The following is a 14,822-nucleotide window of genomic DNA, read 5'->3' as shown; positions in this document are numbered from 1 at the left end:
TATGAGCAAGGTCAAACAGGTCAACATTCACAAAGCTGTTGGGCCAGACGGATAACCAGGACGTGTGCGCAAAGCATGCGTGGACCAACTGGCAAGTGTCTTTACTGACATTTTCAACCTCTCCCTGACCAAGTCTGTAATACCTACATGTTTCAGACCACCACAGGGACCACTTTGTCCCTGTGACAAAGGAAGCAAAGGTAACCTGCCTAAATTATTACCGCCCCGTAGCACTCACGTTGGTAGCCATGACGTGCTTTGAAAGGCTGGTCATGGCTCACATCAACACCATCATCCTGGAAACCCTAGACCCACTACAATTCGCATTCCGCCCCAACAAATCCACAGATGACACAATCTCAATCGCACTCCACACTACCATTTCCCACTTGGACAAAAGGAACACCTATGTGAGAATGCCGTTCATTGACTACAGCTCGGCGTTCAACACTATAGTGCCCACAAAACTCATAACTAAGCTAAGGACCATGGGACTAAAGTCCTCCCTCTGCAACTGGATCCTGAACTTCCTGATGGGCCGCCCCCAGGTGGTAAGAGTAGGCAACAACACATCTACCACGCTGATCCTCAACATCTGTCGCCCCCCTCATGGGTGCATACTTAGTCCCCTCCTGTACTCCCTGTTCACCCACGACTGCGTGGCCAAGCACGACTCCAACACAATCATTAGGTTTGCTGATGACACAACAGTGGTAGGCCTGATCACCGACAATGATGAGACAAAAATATAGGGAGGAGGTCAGAGACCTGGCAGTGTGGTGTCAGGACAACACTTCTCCCTCACTGTGAGCAAGACAAAGGAGATGATCATGGACTACAAGAAAAGAAGGGCCGAACAGGCCCCCATTAATATTGACAGGGCTGCATTGGAGCAGGTTGAGAGCTTCAAGTTCCTTGGTGTCCACATCACCAACGAACTATCATGGTCCAAACACACCAAGACAGTCGTGAAGATGGCACGACCACACCTTTCCCCCCAGGACAGTGATAAGATTTGGCATGGGTCCCCAGATCCTCGAAAATTCCTACAGCTGCACCATCGAGAGCATCCTGATCGGTTGCATCATCGCCTGGTATGGCAACTGCTCGGCATCTGTCCGTAAGAGGGTAGTGCTTACGGCCCAGTACATCACTGGGGCCAAGCTTCCTGACACCCAGGACCTATATACTAGGTGGTGTCAGAGGAAGGCCCCAAAAAATTGTAAAAGACTCCAGTCACCCAAGTCATAGACTTGCAGTGCGTTAGCAGAGAAAACAGTGGTACCGGAGCGCCAAGTGTAGGACCAAAAGGCTCCTTAACAGCTTCTTCCCACAAGCTATAAGAATACTGAACAATTAATAATGACCTCGACTAACAGGTGCCCCCGCACATTGACTCGCTACCGGTACCCCTGTATATAGCCGCATTATTGTTATTTTATTGTGCTACTTTTATTTTATTTAGTAAATATTTACACAATACTGACGACTGCGCAGCGCCTAGAGCAATATTACCACTTAGGCCTACTGCTGCAAATATTAAGGTGGCTTATTTGAATGCTTACCCTATAAAAATGTATTAAATTATTGATTTGGCACACCACTGAGCACATGTTAAATACATTAAATACACTGCTCAAAAAAAATAAAGGGAACACTAAAATAACACATCCTAGATGTGAATGAATGAAATTTTCTTATTAAATATTTTTTTCTTTACATAGTTGAATTAAAAATTATCAATGGAAATCAAATTTATCAACCCATGGAGGTCTGGATTTGGAGTCACACTCAAAATTAAAGTGGAAAACCACACTACAGGCTGATCCAACTTTGATTTAATGTCCTTAAAACAAGTCAAAATGAGGCTCAGTAGAGTGTGTGGCCTCCACGTGCCTGTATGACCTCCCTACAACACCTCATCAGGAGCATGCCCAGGCGGCGGATGGTCTCCTGAGGGATCTCCTCCCAGACCTGGACTAAAGCATCCGCCAACTCCTGGACAGTCTGTGGTGCAACGTGGCATTAGTGGATGGAGCGAGACATGATGTCTCAGATGTGCTCAATTGGATTCAGGTCTGGGGAACGGGCCATCAATGCCTTCCTCTTGCAGGAACTGCTGACACACTCCAGCTACATGGAGGTCTAGCATTGTCTTGCATTAGGAGGAACTCCAGCTACATGGAGGTCTAGCATTGTCTTGCATTAGGAGGAACCCAGGGCCAACCGCACCAGCATATGGTCTCACAAGGGGTCTGAGGATTTCCTCTCGGTACCTAATGGCAGTCAGGCTACCTCTGGCGAGCACATGGAGGGCTGTGCGGCCCCCCAAAGAAATGCCACCCCACACCATGACTGACCCACCGCCAAATCGGTCATGCTGGAGGATGTTGCAGGCAGCAGAACGTTCTCCACGGCGTCTCCAGACTATCACGTGTCACATGTGCTCAGTGTGGACCTGATTTCATCTGTGAAGAGCACAGGCAAATGAAAAATGTCCTGCACGGTGTTGGGCTGTAAGCACAACCCTCACCTGTGGATGTCGGGCCCTCATACCACCCTCATGGATTCTGTTTCTGACCGTTGGGGCAGACACATGCACAATTGTGGCCTGCTGAAGGTAATTTTGCAGGGCTCTGGCAGGGCTCTGGCAGTGCTCCTCCTGCTCCTCCTTGCACAAAGGTAGAGGTAGCAGTCCTGCTGCTGGGTTGTTGCCCTCCTACGGCCTCCTCCACGTCTCCTGATGTACTGGCCTGTCTCCTGGTAGCACCTCCATGCTCTGGACACTACGCTGACAGACACAGCAAACCTTCTTGCCACAGCTCGCATTGATGTGCCATCCTGGATGAGCTGTACTATCTGAGCCACTTGTGTAGGTTGTAGACTCAGTCTCATGCTACCACTAGAGTGAAAGCACCGCCAGCATTCAAAAGTGACCAAAACATCAGCCAGGAAGCATAGGAACTGAGAAGTGGTCTGTGGTCCCCACCTGCAGAATCACTCCTTTATTGGGGGTGTCTTGCAAATTGCCTATAATTTCCACCTGTTGTCTATTCCATTTGCACAACAGCATATGAAATTTATTGTCAATCATTGATTTCACAGAAGTGTGATTGACTTGGAGTTACATTGTATTGTTTAAGTGTTCCCTTTATTTTTTTGAGCAGTGTATATTGAGACAAATTACAGACAGTAGCCTAGAAGCAGCAAAATAGAACTCGATTGAACATGAAATGCATTTAAATATGTTTATATTTCAATGGAGTCATCTCAGTTTTCATTTGAAGCATATTTATATGTAGCTTGTTTGTATGAATTGCAAAGACATTGGCCATTTTGTATTTGTAGTCAACTTTCTATCCATCTCTCTGTGACAGTTATCGGCTGTCACAGAGAGATAGATAGAATCACATGGTTTATGTTTAGCACAGATCTTCTGTGAATAAAGTGACGAAGGAGGGGAAACGACAACAACAAAAAAGCATGCGCGTGCGTCCGTCATCATGCTGATTTTGTACATCCACACCAGACACGATCAGGACAGCAGGTTGAAAAATCAAGACGAACTCTGAACCAACAATATTCATTTGTGGACAGGTTGAAACACATGAAACATTCATGGACATTTAGCTAGCTAGCTTTATGTTGGTAGCTAATTTGTCCTGGGATATAAACATTGGTTTGTTATTTTACCTGAAATGCACAAAGTCCTTTTTTTCCCTGTATCTTTGTACAATTTTACTCTGACAATTAATTCACAGATAAAAGGGTTTCCAGTAATATCTTCTCCTGTGGACTTTATATGGCAGTTGGCAACCAACTTTGAGGTGCATTTCCACCACTGAATGGAGTGTGGACCTCAGGTCAGTTTCCAATCACCCATGTGGGTCTATGCTCCTAAAAACCAATGAGGAGATGGGAGAGGCGGGACCAGTTTGGACACACCTACTCCTTCAAGGATTTTTGTGCAAAGCTGTCATCAAGGCAAATGGTGGTTACGGTTGAAGATTCTCAAATATAAAATATATTTTGATATGTTTAACACTTTATTGGTTACTACATGATTCCATATGTGTTATTTCAAAGCTTTGATGTCTTCACTATTATTCTATTAGAAAATTAGAAAATGGTACAAATAAAGAAAACCCTTGAAAGACTAGGTGTGTCCAAACTTGACTGGTACTGTATGTGTACATTTATTTGGTAACGTGAGCGGTGTGGTCAGCATGTTAGCTGTTCTACGAGTGGTCAGAGGCAGGCGTTAGATCACGAGCGTTTCCAAGTGCAACGTTAATTACGATGTTTTTTGGGAAACAGCTCAGAGACTTAACGATGCTCCTATGAAGGTATTAACAATGAATGTAGCCTTAAATTGCTTTTGGGAAATCAGGCCCAGGCCCAGGCCAAGCAGAACAAGAAGGAAGGATTTAATGCTGGAATGGTTTCATATCTGGTGCCATTTGGAGATGTTAAGGACTAGGTGTTCTCACTTGCTCTTATACTCTCTGTGTGTGTGTGTGTGTGTGTGTGTGTGTGTGTGTGTGTGTGTGTGTGTGTGTGTGTGTGTGTGTGTGTGTGTGTGTGTGTGTGTGTGTGTGTGTGTGTGTGTGTGTGTGTGTGTGTGTGTGTGTGTGTGTGTGTGTGTGTGTGTGTGTGTATATTCTGTATAGGCTTACTTATCATTATCATTTAAAAGCACATCTTAATAAGCACCAGTAAAATAATCTAGCATCATTACTCAAGAAGAAGGTGAGTAAATCAGCGAGCACATTAGGGATTTATTGATCAAAGCATCAAACTGAGAACATTTTGCTATTTCAACCGAGCTTGAGTGCAAAAACTGATCCATTCCTTGCCCTCAGTTATTTGCTATGAATGGTATTCCCGCTTCACAAATGTAGTTCAAAATTCAACCAATATAAATGACTGAGAAAGTAAGCATACACCTAGAGCCAAAACTGGAAACACGCACAGAAAGGGTCATCTTCGTGTCTGCTGAATGACGTACAGTAAACACACACACTAGTCGCCTTCATGTCAACTGAAACACATGAATCATTGGTCCAGACACAACCAATGAGAGAGTGATGGGTGCGTCTCCACGTCATTCTCAATAACTTTGTGCCCTCATGCTTCACTCAATGCTTTGAGACCCTTTATTCGCCCCAAACCCTTGGGGACAGACAAAGCCATTCCGTACACAGGCTGACAAACACACAGTGTCTCAATTATACTCCAGGGGGCAGAGTCGAGTCACAACGCTACACCCCCACTGTGCTAGCACCACCATCAAAAGCTGAGACCCACACTTACTCCAGCCTCAGGAGCAATCTATCAGGGGGAAATGGAGCTCAGGTATAAAATGTGCAGAGACAGCAGAACTGACTGGAGAGACACAGTCGGGAGTCAGAGTGGGGAGTGTGTGTGCCTGGCTCCCCAGCCGCTCCCTGTGATCCTGACTGTTTTGATGCATAATTAAGATAGTCAAATTTAATGAAGCACTGTGGACTAAAGTTCACGGGATCCCCAGGCTCTGTTTACACTGTTGAGAGTCAGGATGGGGAGAGAATGCCAGGCTTCTAGCCTTCACCGGAAACACTGTGTAGAGAGTGAAGGTGTGAGTGTGTGCACCCATGTGTAAGCGTGTGGTGGGGAAATTAGGGCATGAGTAAACAAAAAGACACACCCTACCACTAATTGCTATACAGATAACCACACACACACACACAGCACAGTCAAAAAGACAGGGTCGAGTGAAATGGGAGAATGATGGCCTTACCTGAAGGGTACAGTCGCTGAGCAGCTCTCTGCCAGCAAAGATGACTCTCAGCTGCTCCGGCTGTACCCCCTGCAGCCTCCCCACCTTCTCCTTCAGCACTGCGATGCTGGCCCCCTCCTCTAGCTCCACTGGGAAGCCATGGCTGGAGTTAAACCTTACATACACTGGAGAGACAGAGAGAGGAGAGACTGGTGAGATAACTCAGAGACAATTGTGAACAATAAACAGAGAATGAAGCTTGAGAATGAGAGAGAGAGAGAGAGAGAGAGAGAGAGAGAGAGAGAGAGAGAGAGAGAGAGAGAGAGAGAGAGAGAGAGAGAGAGAGAGAGAGAGAGAGAGAGAGAGAGAGAAATAGATGCTTGTGTCAAAAGAGGCAAAAAGAGAATGAGACAAGAGGCCTAAGGGGTCAGAGAGCAGAGAAGAGAATAAAAAGGCGATAAGCTAGACATAGGGGACCTTAACACAGAAGAGGAGGTGGACAGACAGTGGAAGTGGAGAAGAAAGAGAGGGAAAGTGGGTCCAGAGGAGAGAGAACAAGAGAGGACATGAGGAGAAATAACGGGAATCAGGGAGAACAGATGATAGACAGGAGAAAACAAAGAAACAGGATTTTAACATTCAGCCGGCTAAGCCAATATGAAAATCCCCGAACCCTTCATTAAGATGAGTGAGATTTGGAGCAAAGGTATTCTTTCCTGCTATCATTTCTATTTATTATTTTAATTGAAATGAGTCAACCTTTTCAGAGCCCCTAGAGGCAAGGAGATACATTCAGGACTGTAAAATGGCTGATCGGGGAAATGTCTGCAATCAAATTGGAAATTATGAGCCAATGGAGATGTGTAGACTACTTAGGCATGTTTAAACACACACTGGTTTTGATATGTATTTATTATGGATCCCCACTCTTACTGGGGCACAGTAAAAATGAAGGCAGTAATATACATAATAATATCCTTTTTAAACATTAAAAAAACATTTTACAACACGGTGCCCTCCAGACTCTACTACAACACACAATCCAGGTGTAAGTGTGTATGTTGTGTGTGTTTGTATGTGTGTGGTTGAAGGAATACATAATGATGCGAGGTGAATAGACAAGTGAGCACACACACACAAAAGCATATAGACTAAGCATACACACATAGGCAATTCCACGATAACGAAATTACGTTGAGTGTCCGATTTTTCACTTAAAAAATGTACAGTACCAGTCAAGTTTGGACACACCTACTCATTCAAGGGTTTTTCTTTATTTAGACTATTTTCTACATTGTAGAATAATAGTGAAGACATCAAAACTGCTGGAAAAGCATGCCTCATGAAGCTGGTTGAGAGAATGCCATGAGTGTGCAAAGCTGTCCTCAAGGCAAAGGGTGGCGACTTTGAAGAATCTCAAATATATTTTGATTTCTTTAACACTTTTTTGGTTATTACATGATTCCATATGTGCCATTTCATAGTTTTGATATATTCCCTATTATTCTAGTAGAAAATGTAGAAAATAAAGAAAAACCCTTGAATAATTAGGTGTCCAAACTTTTTTATTCTACAATGGTACTGTATGCCAAACAAAAACAGAAGATTTGACAAAAACACATTTACAGGAATAACTGTGCAGGTGCAAAGTTTGATAACATTGATTATGGTCAAATGTCCCTCAATTGTATTCTGTCACCAAACTTTGTATCTGCATAGTTCTTCCTGTAAATGTATTTATGTAAAATGTTCTGTGAAAATTGTTAAAAGAAGTCCGTGTGCATAGAGTTGTTCAACTTTGAAATCAATGGGTCTAGTTTGGCATACATTTTAAAGTGAAAAACCTGAGTCTCAGCATAATTCCGTTACAGCAGAATTACCCACACATTGAATACACCCACTGACACATACACGTAAGCTAAGCATACACAGAAACATCTTGTACACACACTAACACATACACAGTGTGGAGTAGTCATGGGAACGCAGAATTAATCATAGTTATTACAGGAATTTAGATCGTTTTAGTTTCAGATTTAATGACTGAGGAGAAAAAAAAGGTATTCTTCCATTTGGTGCTTAAGGAGTTGACTCAGTTAGGTGATTGCTTGCTGCCAATGTGCGACATTCCCTTTAGAAGTGTTTCTGCAACATTATTCTGAGACAAATATACTACAAAACCTTCTGAGATTGTAACAAGAAAGTGGACAGACACCATTACGCTATCCGTTTGAACCCATGCTACATCACATCACATACCTGATTTATCTACACAGAAGAGACTACAGTACCTCAAGTCAGAGCAACATCAACAATGACCACTATGACACAACCGTCTCTCGGTTGACTGATCTCTGGCAGCACTACAGCCAATCCAGTCCGAGCTATGGCCCAAAGTGAATGAGGAAAAGGGCTGATTCTAATTTGTCCCGTCACTGAGATTTCCATAATGTCTCTCATTGTTTTGCATCCCAATCCAAGTGGCTAACAAATGAGTAAATTCCTCCTTTGTCATGTTCCATCACAGAAGCTGTCAGTTTGGTGATGGGGCCATAACGTGCACAGGTTACCAGAGTTCTCAGTCTGGGGAGGAAGAGTGACAGAATGCAATCATGTAGCACCACCTCCACCAGGCTGGATTACCAAGCAGAGAGCTCACTGGAAGGCTAACAACTCACAACATAGTTCCACAAACCTGGCTGGGATGCACAGAGAAGAACACCAATACTTCCATTCCCAAAACAGGCATTTTCACATAATAAGAAGAGAGAGAAAGAGATGGCGGGACAATCTAGACTGGAGAAAAATCCAACTGTCAAAACCACTCTATGCATCACGAAATGTGTGTTATTTACTGTTAATGTCCCATGACAGTAATTCAAAAAGAGAGAGGCAGAGAGATGCGATGTCACTCAGACCAAGGGGGCAGGAGCGGGGCAGGGAGGGTATCACGGCCAGCCAATGCTTTGTGTCTGGGCGGAGTGGCAGGCGGCCAGATCAATACGGACCGCACACAGGCAGAAATATGAAGACAGATTGGCTCAACTCTCAACTGCTGCATCGGAGGGAAATGGGTCTGGGGACTCTTTAGTGCAGGAGGGAGGTGAGAGGAGAGATGATGTGAGAGGAGAGGGAGAGATCGACTGGGGGGGGGGGGGTTGAAGAGGGAGGAAGAGTAAAGCTGCTATGTGGAGAAGGCAGGGAGTTGAAAATGTCTCTGTAAAAGGACTCCCTTCATCCTAACGACAGCAGCCCAGGACTTGATCGCTCCAGGGAGTTAAACCCAGTGCAGTTTCCCAAAGGGGCCCTGTTAGGCTCTCCAGACGCGAATGCAATGCTATCAGAGGGCTTGGCTGAGCCACCTGTCTCCTTTACGAGTGCACTGACCACGTCACTACTTTCTTCTTCCTATTGATTAGGGATAAAGCACCCAAATGGCCCTGGCAAAACCGCCGTAAAATACTGCCAACCCCATAGGTCCGAATTTCCCCCGCACATAACTATAAAGAAGATGGATTCCTCAATTCCAGAACTCACTTTGAGCAATTAAGAGAATAAATTCCCATCCAACACTGGGGCTAAGAGCTTTTCTCCCTCCACCTCCCTCATTTCTTGAGCCTTATCCTGATAGCTAGTACAGTCAGGTGCAGCATTTGGTCATGTCTGACGGGTGCTGTGGAGCGTTGCTGTACGGTAGTGTACGATGAGCCCGGTTCAGGACCGGGCTATCCATCGTGGAGGCTAGCAGCAGCTATGGGGCCAGTGCCAGGTGACTGTCCACTGGAGGATTCTCTCTTAGATCAACGGTCGGGTGGATTCTGGAGCGCAGCACCCGTTCGTCAGCTGCCCCCACCGCAAACCCGACCCCGGTGCATGAAAGCCAGGAAATAACCCCCCCCCCCCTCCATCTGTCCTCGCTTATTACATTTGGAGGAAGCGGCCATGTCTGCAGAATGGAGCCTCCAGGAATACCACCATCCCCCCCATTGCAATATGTGGCCAGACTACATCCCCATACAATACCAAGGGATGGAGATAAATAAGTATGCCTGGAGATAAGACTGCAGCGAAGCTGTATTGGGTCTGTGTACACACAGTGAGCAGAGGTGTAGCTATTTGGGACAGATATGGTGTGATAGTACTGTACGTCTGCTGGTTTATTGGAACACTGGCTGGCTGCATTACCTCACTAGGCAAGCAGTGTCACGTTCTACCAATAGCACAAAGATGAAGAAGCTAAGATTGCTTTGTGTGTTCTGTGGGTCTACCACAACAGGAACAGAAAATGCAAAGAAATGATACAATAAAAAATGATTTCTAGGTTATTTTCATCAGCAGATATCAGTAATGATAGAAACTGTACTTGGCAAATTCAATGAAAATATGATAAAAATTGATGTTTAGAAGAATAACAAATGTAACAAGTTCTTATGTGAGCCCTCTGTTGCTGTAGTTGCTTCGACTGTGCCGTCTGGCTCTGCCAAGCTGCCTGTCATAGCTCCATCTGACGGGGACAGAGACAGAGGGAAGTCATTAACAATGGTAATCAGCCTGCGTCTGCCACCTGCAGCACCTCAAGTGGGGCAGAGCGACAAACGCATGTACACATGGCTGGGCTCTGTCAGAGAGGTAGACAGAGTCGCTAAGGTAGAGCAAAGTCACATTCTCCATATTGATCATCCAGATATGTTGTTGATGTCGATGCCAATCAGAATATTGTCCAGATAACAAGCCATGTAGAGAACAAGTGCACATTGACCCTTCATCAAACAATGTAATTCTGAAACAAAACTGCAGATAAAAGCACTTCTCTGGTCTGTGAACACTCCACTGAAACCCCTGAACAACTCAGAGAGGCAGAGTGCGTACTGAAAAGGTAGGCTGTACTATATTAGCTGGATAGAAGCCCAGGGGTATCAGCAAAAGGCCAGGTGTTCCTACTCATTCCCCTGATCTTTCAGATCCATATTGCCTGCCTCCCCCATTTCCCCTCTCCTCCTTCCATCTCCATTTCATTTCTCTGTGGCAGCCATCTCACCTGCGCCCTTGCCACTTCCCTGTTATTAGCGCTGTGGCTGCTGGCGGTACATATTTGCATGAGAGCCACTGTAACCAATTCCAATTTCAGCCAGAATTTGTTTTCCCAGACCCCATCTGCGGCTTTTCATTAGAAACTGCGGCGTTCGGTGAAAGGCACCGGTTGAGTTTCAGGTGGCCATTCATTCGCCAGCGGCACTGACGCTTTAAATCATTCGGGGTCTAATCATTGACTAAACAATAAAGCATTGATTCAGGGAAAATGACTCAAAGAGAGATGTGCTTAGAGGAAAAGGACTGGAGTCCCCAACAGTAAAAGAACTCTAGATCAGGAACTGGCTTGCACACACACACACACACACACACACACACACACACACACACACACACACACACACACACACACACACACACACACACACACACACACACACACACACACACACACACACACACACACACACACACACACACACACACACACACACACACATTATGAGAGAGCATGTCCTGTGGGGATGTGCTGTATGTTTTTGTGCTTGAGGCAGAAAATCAACAATTGAACTACAATGACCTAGACTCCTGGAGCAACGCGCAAAACTACACACAAAGCTCTATCATGAGACTCTCCTACCGTCCCTCCACACCCCACCAAGGTGACCTTGGCATCATCTCAGTGGGGCAATACCAGGACCTGGCAAAGACAAGGGGTGATACAAACCCATTGAAAACCATTGAGGATTTGGGTTTCTTCCCTTCAGCCTGGTGACCGTGTATTTACCTCGCATTCAACATTGATTGACAGTAATACAGTCATTATCCTCTTGGATTTCCGAGAGGCTTCTATCTTTTCCAGAGGCAATTAGGCACTAACACTGCGCCAGCCCTATCGGAGTAACTGTCCCTTTCTGACCACTGCTGCTCATTCTTCTGTGTACCGCTTGCTCCTTCTCTCCCTCCTGCTCTCTCAATCCATTTCTTTCAACCATGTCTCTCTCGCTGCCTCCTTTTCATGACAGCCAGCTTTGGAGATATGAAAACTTGTGATTGACACACCAATTTCCTTTCTGCCATCACACACTGATGCCCAGATTTCTCAAGATCCTCTTCCTCTGTGCCTCCAGTGAAAGCAATAAATGGGAATAAAAACACATCGGAATTCAGATAAAGAGCTAAAAGACCTATTGAATGTAAATGTGTGGTTATAACGGACGCCATTTGAAACTCCACATATTTTCTCCAAAAGCCGTTGCCTTTGTGTCACTAGTGTTTGTTTTACTCCCAACCAACCATGGGGGTCAAGGAATGAAATACACAATTAGGACTTTTAACAAAAGGGGCATAACATTCATTTTTGAGGAAGGACATGCTGCATGTCTGATATCCCTTGGATCTTTGACGAAAGATGCCCTTTCACCCACTCATTATCATACACCTATCCAGATAATATTGTTAAACATATGTTAAAGTAGGCAAATACCTTGTTACACTCCTACCCAGTCATTCCATGGCCCCAAAGATTATACAAGTTCAGGGCTAGAACACAGCTTATGATCTACCATGTGCAGTTTGTTTGGGTCGAGGGCTGTCAAATCATTGATATTGCTTGACATTACATTACATTACATTACATTACGTTATAATATCTGCTAAACTGCGTGTGCAGCCGATTAACTTTGATTTGAATCAGTGGGAGTCTAGCTTGTCGTGGCTGAGTTAACTAGTCTGTAGTCATAATTAGTCTGTCTAAAACCCACACATTCACTCCTTCTCCACTGGAAACTCTAACCTGCCACACTCTAGTGTACACTCTTTGGCAAAGGCCTACGTTCACAAGACTGCTGAACTCAACGTGAAGGAAATGACAACACACCACTGCAATGGAATCACAAGAGAAACGCAGAAAGCGAATGTGGATACATATTAAAAGAAAATTATTCTTGGCCTGGAGTCAATGCAAAGGCAAGAAAGATACTTAGCTGCAACAATCCAAAAATCAATAGCAATTTATTCTCTCCTTGGTCTCCAAACAGAGCGAGTAAATAATCCTGACCCCTCTCTCGCCTGTCCCAGGAGTACACTGGCGTCTCTCCCTCTCGCTCTCCTCAGCCTCTATCGCAGACTTCTCTGGCCCCTTGGAGTAGCACCGCTCAGACTCAATACCTACTGCCACACAGTCCTGCTCCGCTAGAAAGACATAGCCTACGGCAATTGGTAAGGATTTGGCAATTCACAAGGCAGGTAGTCCAGGTGTGTTTGATTCCCCTCTCCTGTGTTGTTTACATTTTTACACTTTAGTCGTTTAGCAGACGCTCTTATCCAGAGCCACTTAGAGTAGTGAGTGCATAAATGTTCAAACTTTTGTACTGGTCCCCCCGTGGTAATCAAACCCACACTCCTGGCGTTGCAAATGCCATGCTCTGCCAACTGAGCCACATGGGACATGTTGTTTATGCCTAGACTAATATATATATATATATATATATATATATACACATAAATTTAGTCATTTGCATTTTAATATCATATGAGCAAGATATCTTCCTAATGCAGACTCAGCTATAATTACAACTTGCTGTATTATCAAGGTGATTTAAAAATACCCGTTTCACATGAATATAATGACATTCCCCATAATAAAGGTCTGTTTTCTTGTGATAGACCTAGTTCTGGGGCCCCGGCGTGCACGATCATCAACATGAGAGAAATATTGGCCCTTCAGATTTCCTAGATGATGACTTTTCCCTCCCTTCAACACTCCCTCTCATCCCCTTCCCTCTATAGGCCTAGTGCAACTTATTACTAGACGAGCACCATTCAGCCAGCTCAAACCAAACCCCATCTCCTGGGGATGTGTGAGCCTGAGACAGTCTCAGAGTTGATGGGCCGGAGACTCAAGACACAATCGATCCGTCTTCCTCAGACCTTCACTCCCGAGCTTCTCAAAATCTGACAATTCAAGAGGATGGAAAGGCTATTTAATTCTCTGGAGATATACCTCAGATTAATGTTGCTCTTGCCTTCAGGTTTAGCGAAGTTTATCCGAGACATTTCTTGAGAGCATCTCTCGATTTTCTGTTTGCTCCGAGATGACAACAGTCTTCCTTCATATTCTAGGAGTAGAAGTGTCAGTAAAACTAAACCTTAGAAATCGACCGAAGAAACACCTTCTGGCCCTCCAAACAAAGTGTTTGAAAATAATAGGCAACTGAGTGACACCATTTTGATAACTTAGCAACAGGTATAGACTTAGACCTTTTGCAGAAATCTGAACACCCTGAAAATATATCATCTTTGTCCTATACTTGACCTTGTATTGATAGGAATAAAAGGAAGATTAAAGTATGAAACATGTTGCCAGATAGTGGTTAATTCATGGTGTGCTGTCACTCAAACACCATCAAAAAACCTGGCCCAGAACATCTGGCTACAATGTATCTGTCATTGGCTGGCACGTGGCGTGGATTTGACAGTGTCAGCTGTATGTTCACGTGAACATGTAGTAGAGCTGTTCACCTTATAAAATTATAACCCAGCAAGGTGATAGTACATCTTGTAAGGATGAATGCAACTCTCGTGTACACACATATGGGCTATTGTACAAAACAGCAGCTTGTTATATTGTCAACTGACCAATAGCAAGCCAGGCACAAAAACAACTATCTCATGCACAAGGCATCACGGGTTCGTGGAAATGCTGTTATTCACAAAATAACCTAGAACTCACTACAACTTTCTCACATACCAATCATGCTGGGGATGTAGCTACGTCCTCTGGTTTTATTAAGGTGAAGAACTTCATGTCATACGACTGCTGGGGATCTCCATTACAGTATTTGCAAGTCTCGAGGACTATGGGAGATGGAGTCCTACTTGATTCCGTATTATTACGATCTAGTTAAATGTACCTGGCAGCGTCCAAAATAGCTTTTGAGCTGTTTCATATTGCAACATATTTTACATACATTGTACCAGACAGAATCCTTCTACGGACGTATCCAATAGGTGCAAAAAAACACATTCGGAG

At 44.5% G+C, this 14,822-nt stretch overlaps 1 protein-coding gene across 1 annotated transcript in view; it reads right to left on the bottom strand.

Moving 5' to 3' along the window:
* prkn (parkin RBR E3 ubiquitin protein ligase) overlaps nucleotides 1-14,790 on the bottom strand; it is a 96,385-nt gene extending 81,595 nt beyond the window's left edge. Inside the window, exons 1-2 of the mRNA XM_046358875.1 lie at nucleotides 14,541-14,790; nucleotides 5,780-5,943 (exon numbers count right to left, since the gene is read on the bottom strand). Coding sequence (XP_046214831.1) covers nucleotides 5,780-5,943; nucleotides 14,541-14,547 — 171 coding nt within the window. The 5' untranslated portion in view covers nucleotides 14,548-14,790. The remainder of the gene's footprint in view (nucleotides 1-5,779; nucleotides 5,944-14,540) is intronic.
* Between the last annotated feature and the right edge of the window lie 32 nt (nucleotides 14,791-14,822).

This window comes from Oncorhynchus gorbuscha, linkage group LG08, assembly GCF_021184085.1.
Source record: "Oncorhynchus gorbuscha isolate QuinsamMale2020 ecotype Even-year linkage group LG08, OgorEven_v1.0, whole genome shotgun sequence".
In the NCBI taxonomy this organism is placed as follows: Eukaryota; Metazoa; Chordata; class Actinopteri; order Salmoniformes; family Salmonidae; genus Oncorhynchus; species Oncorhynchus gorbuscha.
This window is presented reverse-complemented; position numbering and strand designations above follow the sequence as displayed.